General features: G+C 44.4%; 1 protein-coding gene across 3 annotated transcripts in view; it reads left to right on the forward strand.

Moving 5' to 3' along the window:
- LOC118384863 (astrotactin-2) overlaps window positions 1-12,173 on the forward strand; it is a 529,880-nt gene that overhangs the window by 275,917 nt on the left and 241,790 nt on the right. For 2 of the 3 annotated variants that reach the window (XM_052521172.1, XM_052521173.1), the window contains 2 exons: window positions 2,315-2,481; window positions 3,100-3,288. In XM_052521172.1, the coding sequence (XP_052377132.1) occupies window positions 2,315-2,481; window positions 3,100-3,288 (356 nt within the window). Of the gene's footprint in view, window positions 1-926; window positions 1,168-2,314; window positions 2,482-3,099; window positions 3,289-12,173 lie in introns of those variants that run through there. The other variant, XM_052521174.1, reaches the window with a different exon arrangement.

Raw genomic sequence — 12,173 nt, forward strand, 5'->3', positions numbered from 1 at the left:
AGAGGGATTTGGGGGGTTTGCATGTGTGGTAATACATACATGCAGTGTGTTGTTGAAGATTTGAAAACGATTTGTATTTGTGATTGTGTGCAGTAGGTGTTGGATCAGATTGGTTTTGGATTACATGAAAGGATGGTGGTCCTGCCAACTTCACATAAGATAGCAGGCAAAACCTATTGCTGCATTGGTTTTTGTTATGTAATGGCCACATCATGATTATAGTGTAGGCCTACACTATAAAGAGGTGCAATTGGCAGTGAATTAAAACTTGTCCGAAACGACTACTACATTTAGGATTCATTTACTTCTGAAAGCTTTTGAGCAGTTGGATTGTGCAGTCATTTTATCACTAAAACATCAGGGACTGTCTGCTACTACCACTGTGTGATAGCAACACTGTCAGGTTATCACCACACGAACTCCCTAAACTGTACTCTGCTCCAGCAGAGCTTTCAGATCAGTCTACTAATCTAAAGTAAACACACACCATTAGGCCTCAAGTCATTATAAATAAGTCTATTTTTATCAGGCCACAAAAAAAAAAGATGTCTAAATTACAACCGTTTGCTCATTTGAAAGGTTTTTGGAGGAGCTGTATGGACTTATACTGCGTAATTGCGTTGTAAATAATATGCCTTTTCCGAGTGAATCTCGGGTGAAATTTATGCATGTGGTTGAGACTAATTTGGATTTTGCGGAGTTCTGCTCTGACTGCTTTCCCTGATTTGCCAAACAACACTTCATCAGGGATGCAAACCAGTCGGCTTTCGGCAAAATTCGTCGTTTTGAATCCAAAATAGGTGATCTTCGTGATACGTGTAGATCCGATGAGAAAAGTTTGGTGGTGGGCGGGTGGGTGTTGGATCGCTACTAGCTGTAAGCGATCGAGTGATGCGCTTTTGGCGCAATACTGGTTGTATCCAAGGCTCAGCCAATCGTTTACATTACAACAGAATGCAGAGCAGCAAGCGACCGAAGAAAGAAGAGACAACCAGTTACTAGTTCTCCGGAAAGGCAGCTTGGCAGTTACAGCAGCGCGTCCCCTGAACGACAACGAAAATGTAAAGGTTAGGTGAGAAGGCTGACCACGGAGACCGGGGTGAGAAGGTGATGAAGCGGACTTCATGAGCTGTAACCAAAAAACAACTGGCATTTGGAAAGTTTGAGGTGAGGGAGACAGTGTGGTGGAACAAGTATTAGCATTGTTAAGTATCTTGCTAGATGTATCTTATTCTCCTTTAGCTAGCCAGAGAAATGTTGCGCAACATTAGCCAACTCATGTGATCAAATAATTGAGTTTATGGTGTGAAAATTAGCTGGCTAATAAAGTCAGACAGCTAATATTACAACATCAGATGAGCTAACGTTAGTAACCTAATCAATTCACTATAGTATTAACTGGTATATGACTCCTTGCTGTTACCTCAAGTTATAACGCGTTAGTTGCTTACTGAACCCTGGCAATCTGTGTGAAATGTTAACTAGCTAACAAGCTAACCACTATCTGTTAACTAATGTTTTCCCTCTACAGTGACGCTATGTGGTTAATTTTCAGAATGAGAGAATTAGGTGAAAATGAGGCTTTGCTTGTTTAACACGTGGATTTAGGGATGAAGTGTAGTTGGAACTGGGCCTGGCTGGATGCCACTATAGAGGTGAAAGGAACACCACACACACACTTTTCCTCTTTCTCACTGTTGCTGGCACATTGTAGAACAGATGTCCACAGGCAGAAAGTGTACAATGTAATAATGTGCAGTGCACTTGATCGATGTCTATAGTGGCCACTATAATAGAGCAAAAATAGAATGTCTGTTTGTTTCATTCTATTTCCACTTAAGATATTTAATTCCCCAAGTGCAATATGTGTGTGGTCACAAGCGTTCTATTATAAAGGCTGTCGTGGCTAACTGCAATATTAGTGTATTGTTTTTTTCTCAAGACTTGAGTGCAATTTGCAGTAAAGTCAAGGATTGCTTTCTTTACATTTTTCAGCTGTGAGTTAGGTTCACATTAGCCACTTTTTATTTTACACACAAAGACTGATCTGTGTAGATGTTTTAATTAGTTTAAACCAGCACTTCCCCTCGTAGTTTTTGTTGTTGTTGCATGTTTCAGTGGGGGGGTCACCTGTTTGCATATCTCCTTCATCAGATCCCCACTGACTCTAGAGGAGAACTCTGGGAGATGGAGTTCTTTGTTGTTAATTGGAGCAGACCATTGCTCTGTCTGTCTCCTGGGTCCTGATCTGCATACATATGTTGACCCCTACTTATTCTCTCTGTCTGTCTGTTTCTCTCTCTTGCCCCTCCAGTGTCCCGACGGGCTGCGGCCAATGAAGGACGGCATGGGTTGCTATGACTACTCAAAGGGCACGGACTGCACGGATGGCTTCAACGGTGGCTGTGAGCAGCTGTGTCTCCAACAGCTGGTGCCCCTACCAGACGACCCCACCTCCAGCAACGTCCTCATGTTCTGTGGGTGAGTCAGTCAGTGATCGGAATTGAACAGTAAAACGGTAAAACAGAGCTAGAGCCTTTTACCTACACAGATGGCTAAAACAACTGTTAGAAACAACTGTTGCACATCCACAGATCTCAACTGTGGGGTTGATCCTCATTTTCACCTCTGCGTTGGCAGAGTACAGTATAGAACGCGGATATGGCATTCTACTATAGGCTAATTCATGAGACTGTCTGTGTGTGTCTGTGCATTTCATTAGCATTAGGTTTGTGCATCTCAGCCATTTCTGAAGTAGAAAATGCTGAATGTGCAACTCCAACGACAGTTTGTCTTTAATGCAGACAAGTCCGGGTTTAAATGTTTGCGCTGCTTACACAAGGGCTTTCATTTGAAATGTTAGACCGCTAAATCATACATTCTTCTGCAATCTATTATTTCTATGAGTTGGGTACACTTTCTCTAGTGTGTGTGTGTGTGTGTGTGTGTGTGTGTGTGTGTGTGTGTGTGTGTGTGTGTGTGTGTGTGTATGCTGGTGTGTGTGTATGCGGGCATGTATTACCGTGTGTACAGTGCCTAAATGTATACACTATGTTTTTATGCATGTCTATTGCCACCTGAATTCCCCTCCCCACTCAGGTGTGTGCAGGAGTACAAGCTGGGGTCAGACGGACGCTCATGTGTTCTCCAGAAAGAGAACTGTGAGGGGCCAAAGTGCCAGAGACAGGATGTCCGCTTCAATGACACCCTGTTTGGGGAGATGCTGCATGGATACAACAACAAGAGTCAGCAAGTAAACCTGGGACAGGTCTTCCAGATGACCTTCCGGTAAGTTCTCCCCCAGAGGAATATATGTCCTCCATATCACTGCTGTGTACCACGGGGGATGTAATCCAAGTCATATCACTGCTGTGTACCACGGGGGATGTAATCCAGGTCATATCACTGCTGTGTACCACGGGGGATGTAATCCAAGTCATATCACTGCTGTGTACCACAGGGGATGTAATCCAAGTCATATCACTGCTGTGTACCACGGGGGATGTAATCCAGGTCATATCACTGCTGTGCACCACGGGGGATGTAATCCAAGTCATATCACTGCTGTGTACCACGGGGGATGTAATCCAAGTCATATCACTGCTGTGTACCACGGGGGATGTAATCCAAGTCATATAACTGCTGTGTACCACGGGGGATGTAATCCAAGTCATATCACTGCTGTGTACCACGGGGGATGTAATCCAAGTCATATCACTGCTGTGTACCACGGGGGATGTAATCCAAGTCATATCACTGCTGTGTACCACGGGGGATGTAATCCAAGTCATATCACTGCTGTGTACCACGGGGGATGTAATCCAAGTCATATCACTGCCGTGTACCACGGGGGATGTAATCCAGGTCATATCACTGCTGTGTACCACGGGGGATGTAATCATTACATTACATTTACATTTAAGTCATTTAGCAGACGCTCTTATCCAGAGCGATTTACAAATTGGTGCATTCACCTTATGACATCCAGTGGAACAGCCACTTTACAATAGTGCATCTAAATCTTTTAAGGGGGGGGGTGAGAAGGATTACTTTATCCTATCCTAGGTATTCCTCAGGTGTCTCCGGAAGGTGGTGATTGACTCCGCTGTCCTGGCGTCGTGAGGGAGTTTGTTCCACCATTGGGGGGCCATAGCAGCGAACAGTTTTGACTGGGCTGAGCGGGAACTGTACTTCCTCAGTGGTAGGGAGGCGAGCAGGCCAGAGGTGGATGAACGCAGTGCCCTTGTTTGGGTGTAGGGCCTGATCAGAGCCTGGAGGTACTGAGGTGCCGTTCCCCTCACAGCTCCGTAGGCAAGCACCATGGTCTTGTAGCGGATGCGAGCTTCAACTGGAAGCCAGTGGAGAGAGCGGAGGAGCGGGGTGACGTGAGAGAATTTGGGAAGGTTGAACACCAGACGGGCTGCGGCGTTCTGGATAATCCAAGTCATATCACTGCTGTGTACCACGGGGGATGTAATCCAGGTCATATCACTGCTGTGTACCACGGGGGATGTAATCCAATTCATATCACTGCTGTGTACCACGGGGGATGTAATCCAAGTCATATCACTGCTGTGTACCACGGGGGATGTAATCCAGGTCATATCACTGCTGTGTACCACGGGGGATGTAATCCAAGTCATATCACTGCTGTGTACCACGGGGATGTAATCCAGGTCATATCACTGCTGTGTACCACGGGGGATGTAATCCAAGTCATATCACTGCTGTGTACCACGGGGGATGTAATCCAAGTCATATCACTGCTGTGTACCACGGGGGATGTAATCCAAGTCATATCACTGCTGTGTACCACGGGGGATGTAATCCAAGTCATATCACTGCTGTGTACCACGGGGGATGTAATCCAAGTCATATCATTGCTGTGTACCACGGGGGATGTAATCCAGGTCATATCACTGCTGTGTACCACGGGGGATGTAATCTAAGTCATATCACTGCTGTGCTGTACTTTGTGGCATGTGGCTCTGGCTATTGGGATGTACAGTAGTTAGGTAGCAGGAGCTTTCCCAAGAGGGTTATGCCAACTGTGCAGCCACTTGGTGAATGTGTTGGGACTATTTTTACCTGTATTTCTACCACTTGGTTTTTAGCTTGGGTTGCATGACAAAGACAAGGCTCAAACAGAAACAGACTGGTTTGTGTGGTAAAGTCACTCTACGGACCCTTTTTGTTCGTTTTTTATTCTCTTGTATGGTTAAAGTCAGAAGACACATTTACAAAACCAATGCATACAAGTTGGATTCTGGGACTTTTGTTCTCATCAGTCCCTGCTCACAAAAATAGTCTTAATGAGAACTTGGCGGTTTGAATTCTCGGGACTATTCCAGAGAGAAATCTCAGAGGACGTGTCAACACCATGAAAAAGCAGTGTTTCCTTTTATCAGTGCTGGTGAGTGAGATATCTACACAGTGGAACATCTTATGTGTATCAGCGGCTCTCACAGTGCAGCTGGCTGGGGAGGAATCCTCCAGTGCTGTGACAGACAACACTGTCAGCCCTCTCAAAGCTCCAGTGTCTGGCTGATAACAAAGACAAATGTTAGGCTGCATGGGGACGCTGCCTTAATCAAAGACAACGAGGCAGGAATTCACACACACACATTAGAGGTCGGCCGATTATGATTTTCCAACGCCGATACTGATACCGATTATTGGAGGACCAAAAAAAGCCGATACCTATTAATCGGCCTATTTAAAAATGTTTTTATTTATTAGTAATAATGACAATTATAACAATACTGAATGAACATTTTTAGTTTAACAAAAAATATAATACATCAATAAAATCAATTTAGCCTCAAATAAATAATGAAACATGTTTAATTTGGTTTAAATAATGCAAAAACAAAGTGTTGGAGAAGAAAGTAAAAATGCACTATGTGCCATGTAAAAAAGCTAACGTTTAAGTTCCTTGCTCAGAACATGAGAACATATGAAAGCTGGTGATTCCTTTTAACATGATTATTCAATATTCCCAGGTAAGAAGTTTTAGGTTGTAGTTATTATAGGAATTATAGAACTATTTCTCTCTATACGATTTGTATTTCATATACCTTTGACTATTGGATGTTCTTATAGGCACTTTAGTATTGCCAGTGTAACAGTATAGCTTCCCTCCCTCTCCTCGCCCCAGGAACACATCGACAACAGCTACCCTCGAAGCATCGTTACCCATCGCTCCACAAAAGCCGCGAGGGGAACAACTACTTCAAGGTCTCAGAGCGACGTCACCGATTGAAACGCTATTACCGCGCCCCCCGCTAACTAGCTCGGGAGTTGATAGGCTTGAAGTCACAAACAGCTCAATGCTTGAAGCACAGTAAAACGTTTAGTATTTGGTCCCATATTCCTAGCAGTCAATGGCCACATCAAGTTTGTGACTATACAAACTTGTTGGATGCATTTGCAGTTTGTTTTGGATAATGCTGTGCCCAATAGAAATGAATGGTAAATCATGTATTGTGTCCTTTTAGAGTCACTTTTATTGTAAATAAGAATGGAATATGTTTCTGAACACTTTTACATTAATGCTAACGTTCCCTGTTATTGGTAATGGTAAAAGGTTAGCATGTTTTGGGGCCTGATCTTTGTGCATCTGTAGCGGGGAGCCGTGAGAGTTTTTTGAGATAATCTTCAAAGAGGTAAGGTTTCAGACGTTTTCAGAAGATGGGCAGGGACTCCGCTTTCCTGACTTTAGGGGGAAGTTTGTTCCACCATTGGGGGCAGGACCGAGAAGAGCTTTGACTGGGCTGAGCGGGAGCTGCTCTTACGTGGAGGTAGAACCAGAATTGACTTTGGTAGATTCATTTTCATCCAGTTAGAATGGGTGTACCAGCGAGCCACTGGGCGATGACAGGAGCCAAGTTATCTCCTTTAAGATGGCCGCCGGTGAGGATTGCTGTCGGTCATGCTTTGCTCTGTATATGCCATTTGATTACAAAAGCATGATCTGTTTGATGTGACAGAGTACAACAGCAGCACCAACCAGTGTGTCTTCATTTGGAAGGAAACATGCATTGCCCTAAGGGTGATATTCACTTGGAGTGCAGTGTTACTTCGCTGTTTGTCTAGACAATGTAATCATTAAGAAAAGGACCACCAGCTATCCAATTAAATAAATTAAACGCGTGATGTTTTATTCAACTGCTATATTATGTCAAGTGTCGATGTCATTTGGTGACAGTTTGAACTGCAGATGAAGGAAAGTTGATATCAGACGGCAAGTTGAGAAAAGTAAGATTTTCAATTGACATGTTGCCTTTAGGGTATTATTGTTGTGTATTTATGGAGTGAAAGACAGACACCAAGGAAACTATAAATGTATCATCTCAAATCTGTCATTTGTTCAAAGTGGCTTTCGTCTTCGAGGCCGTTCCATCTTTTGTATCTAAAAACAAATACAAACCGCCTTAACATTCTAATTTTCTTTCTGGGGCTTGAAGTATTCACTCGTTTAACAGACATTTCTCTCAGAATGATGGTAATGCACTCATGTCCTTCAAATTCTCTTTTTATAAAATATTTTCTATATCGATTCAGACACCACTGCCACTCCACCCATCCCCCTTAGCTTCCTCATCCTCACTCCCTTGCATCTGTAGTGCAGAGGGAAATGTGGGAGATAGAAGTGAATGTAATTATCTAGCCCGGGGCGATCACAGGTAGCGTGTTATATTAAATATTGCCTCTGATATATCAGGGTGGTTGGCATACATTGTGCATTGCTTTCACTTTACCACACTCCTGAGTGCATGCATTTGCAATTGGGTTTGGATTTGTAAATCTGCTTCCTGCAGATATGCCGTAATACTTGTTCAAAGCATATGCCCCGGCAATCAGTGTATACAGAATGTAACAGGAATGGTATGACTCGAAATGGTTAGATTATAAAATTACTCTTAAAACAATTCCCTGACCTGCAAATAAACGCTGATCTGAGCACATAAAACAGTTAGCTGTCAGATTTAATCGTAGTCACTGGATATAGAGATGAATTTGAGCTAGATAGCAGTCGCTGATATGCCCCTAATATATGGAGCATGATTTGAACAATGTGCCTGGTGCCCTGTACCGCAGACAACCTCCTCCTGCAGTTTACCAATGGACTTAGGGGAGCTTCCTTCCACCTGTTTGTTGACACCTATCCACTTCCTTCAGATATGAAAATGCTAAAGGGTCTAGGGAAAACACTGCTATGCAGCTAGGGGATGTGACTAGGAGATAGGAGACTAAGGGTTGTTTTCCAGACCAGGTAATTTTCTCCGTCAGGGAAAAGTCCCAACAGAAGCCCAAGGCTGTAGGGTTCTTCCTAACATATGCTGCTTCATGAAATGTGTTTCCATAGCCGAGCAGCCGCACACAAACCTAGGGTCACCAAGTGCAATGCCAAGCGTCTGCTAGAATGGTGTAAAGCTCACCACCATTGGACTCTAGAGCAGTGGAAACGCGTTCTCTGGCATGATGAGTCACGCTTCACCATCTGGCAGTCCGACGGACAAATCTTGGTTAGGCGGATGCCAGGAGAACGCTCCCTGCCCCGATACGTAGTGCCAACTGTAAAGTTTGGTGGAGGAGGAAATAATGGTCGGGGGCTGTTTTTCATGGTTCGTGCTACGCCCCTCAGTTCCAGTGAAGCGAAATCTTAACGCTACAGCATACAATGGCATTCTAGATGATTTTGTGCTTCCAACTTTGTGGCAACAGTTGGGGAATGTCCTTTCCTGTTTCAGAATGACAATGCCCCCATGAATAAAGCAAAGTTCATACAGAAACGGTTTGTCTGTCGAGATCGTGTGGAAGTACTTGACTGGCCTGCACAGAGCCCTGACCTCAGCCCCATCGAACACCTTCGTGATGAATTGGAACACCGAATGAGAGCCAGGCCTAATCGCCCAACATCAGTGCTCAACCTCACTATTGCCCTTGTGGCTGAATGGACGCAAGACCCTGCAGCAATGCTCCCACATCTAGTGGAAATCCTCCCCAGAAAAGTGAAGGCTGTTACTGCAGCAAAGAGGGGGACCAACTCCATTTCAATGCCTATGATTTTGGAATGAGATGTTCAATGATACGACCTGGCTCATAGTTCCCAACAAAGGGATTCCACCACAAACCTGAAACAAAAACAAAACAGAACCCCCCTCCCGAAACAAGCCTTATTGCATCAATTATTACCAAACCAAACAAACATCCACCTGTATCCCCTGACCCACCTCTGCCATCCAGGGGACAAGACGTCGGCAAGGACATTTTCTTTGCCCTTAGTTGGGCGAATTTCTAAATTGTACAGCTGCAAAAACAGCGCCCACCTCATAAGCCTCTGATTTGGGTTCTGCAAGGACCTCAAACGTCAGGGGATTAGTATCTGTGTACACCACGAGAGGTGCCACCAGAACCAACATACACATCAAAATGTTGGAGCCCAAATAAGCGCAAGCACTTCCTTCTCTACCACAGAATAATTGAGCTGGTATGAATTAAACTTCTTCGAGAAGTAACTCATCTGCCTGTAACAGAACCCCACCAAGGCCTACATTACTAGCATCTACGTGGAGTATGAACAGGTCATTCAAACGAGGGGCAACGAGCACTGAGCAGAACACATGTCTTTACATTCTCAAATGCTGCTTGACATCTGTCCGACCAAATATACTTCACCTGAGCCTTAAGCAAGTCGGTCAGGGGTGCTACCACTGAGGAGACGTTCTTACAGCAGCGTCGATAACAACCAACCATACCGAGAAAGTGCACAAGCTCCTTAGTCATCGGTGGCGGACACTGCTCAACAACTTCAACTTTGGCATGCACTGGGCTAACCATATCTGGGAAAAGTGTTCAGTGACCGTTGCTTTATCAAACTCACATTTGGCCAGATTAACTGTCAAATGCATCCAAGCCAACCTATCAAACAGTGCTTGTATACATTGGACATGCTGAGACAAGGTGTCACTATGAATGACCATGTCCTCCAAGTACACCACACATCCGTCCAAACCACAGACAGTTCATGAGGCGCTGAAATGTTGCAGGTGCAATACGAAAACCAAAAGGCATAACTGTATAAGAAGTCGTGATGAAAGCACACATTTCCCTTGCTCTAGGAGACACGGGGACCTGCCAGTACCCTTTTAGAAGATCGACCTTGCTCACAATTTTTGCAGAACGCACTTGATCAACACAATCTTCCATACAAGGAAAAGGAAAGGAATCAGGCTTTGTAATGTTGTTGACATTACGATAGTTTGTGTATGGCCTAAAAGATGCATCAGGCTTCTTGACTAACAGACAAGGTGAAGCCCAAATGGAAAAAGAATGTTCAGCAATATCGTTATCCAACATGTACTTGACTTCTGCATCTAAGTGCTTGCGCTTGTCAGGAGATACACGGTAGATGCGCTGCCTTATTGGCTGAGCATCTCCAACATCAACATAATGAGATGAGTACGAGAGGGTGTATCAGAAAACAGTGCAGGATAACTTTCAATAAATGTAATCAACTCAGTATGTTTACAGTCATCCAAATGCCCCAATAGAGCATGCAAATTTCAATATAATGCAACGTATTATATAAAAGTAGTCTAGGGCAATTGAGAATGCAGATATAACTCTAAGTGAACTATCATCTGACTTAACAGGAGTCGATGCTCTACTGTTCCCCAGCTGTCCTGGAACACAGCTAGAGAGCCACGCACTGCATGGCCAAAAACCAGATCATTTGGACTAAATCCTATACTCTCCTGGACAACTTCTCTAGCTGCTAACAGTAACCATTGCAAACCTTCCCAATCACAATCTAGCTCTGTACAGTATGCATGCAGGAGAGACTTCGGGGTTTGATAAAGCACTAACGCACCCCAAGAGGACTGGTTATGCTCGAAAAAGCTGCTGTAGCACTTGTGGAAACATGTGGGAGGTAAAATGAGAGCCGTGGTCACTCTGAATGACCTTAAGAATGTCAAATACAGAGGTGAACTGCGATTAAAGCCTTCACAACAGACTTAGTAGTTATGCATAGTGGATAATCAGGATACCAGGTTGCTTGGCACATCACTGTAAGCAAATAGCTACTAACTGACTTAGAGCGGGCAAAGGACCAACACAGTCAATGACCAAATGTTCAAAAGGCTGATCAACGGCAGGGATAGGATACAGAGGAGCAGGTTTAATTGACAATCCTCATTGTCACCTTGACACTGCCAATAAGTCTCTGGGACCAATTTGTAGACTTGTACACTTCCGTTTTCACCGTTTCACAGACCTGACTCTCAGCTAAACTTAACGCTGAATAGGCTTCAAACTTGACTAGTTCACACACTGTAGCACACACACTGTAGCACACACACTGTAGCACACACACTGTAGCACACACACTGTAGCACACACACTGTAGCACACACACTGTAGCACACACACTGTACACACACTGTAGCACACACTGTAGCACACACACTGTAGCACACACACTGTAGCACACACACTGTAGCACACACACTGTAGCACACACACTGTAGCACACACACTGTAGCACACACACTGTAGCACACACTGTACACACACACTGTAGCACACACACTGTAGCACACACACTGTAGCACACACTGTAGCACACACTGTAGCACACACACTGTAGCACACACACTGTAGCACACACACTGTAGCACACACACTGTAGCACACACTGTAGCACACACTGTAGCACACACACTGTAGCACACACTGTAGCACACACACTGTAGCACACACACTGTAGCACACACACTGTAGCACACACTGTAGCACACACACTGTAGCACACACTGTAGCACACACTGTAGCACACACTGTAGCACACACACTAGCACACACTGTAGCACACACTGTAGCACACACTGTAGCACACACACTGTAGCACACACACTGTAGCACACACACTGTAGCACACACACTGTAGCACACACTGTAAAGTACGATCTGCATCAGACCAATCTCTAGATTCTGCTACTCGCTCAAACAAAGAAGAAAAGGTTCCTTACAATGGCCTCAGTTGGATAGTTTATTACTGGTGAAACTGATGACCCTTGCCTAAGCTTACCCTCTGATTAGGTCTAGCTTATACTGCTCCATGTCATTTTGCCAGCTCTGTTTAATCTGCTCTTTTTCTAGTTGTAGAC

This window comes from Oncorhynchus keta, chromosome 6, assembly GCF_023373465.1.
Source record: "Oncorhynchus keta strain PuntledgeMale-10-30-2019 chromosome 6, Oket_V2, whole genome shotgun sequence".
Taxonomy (NCBI): domain Eukaryota; kingdom Metazoa; phylum Chordata; class Actinopteri; order Salmoniformes; family Salmonidae; genus Oncorhynchus; species Oncorhynchus keta.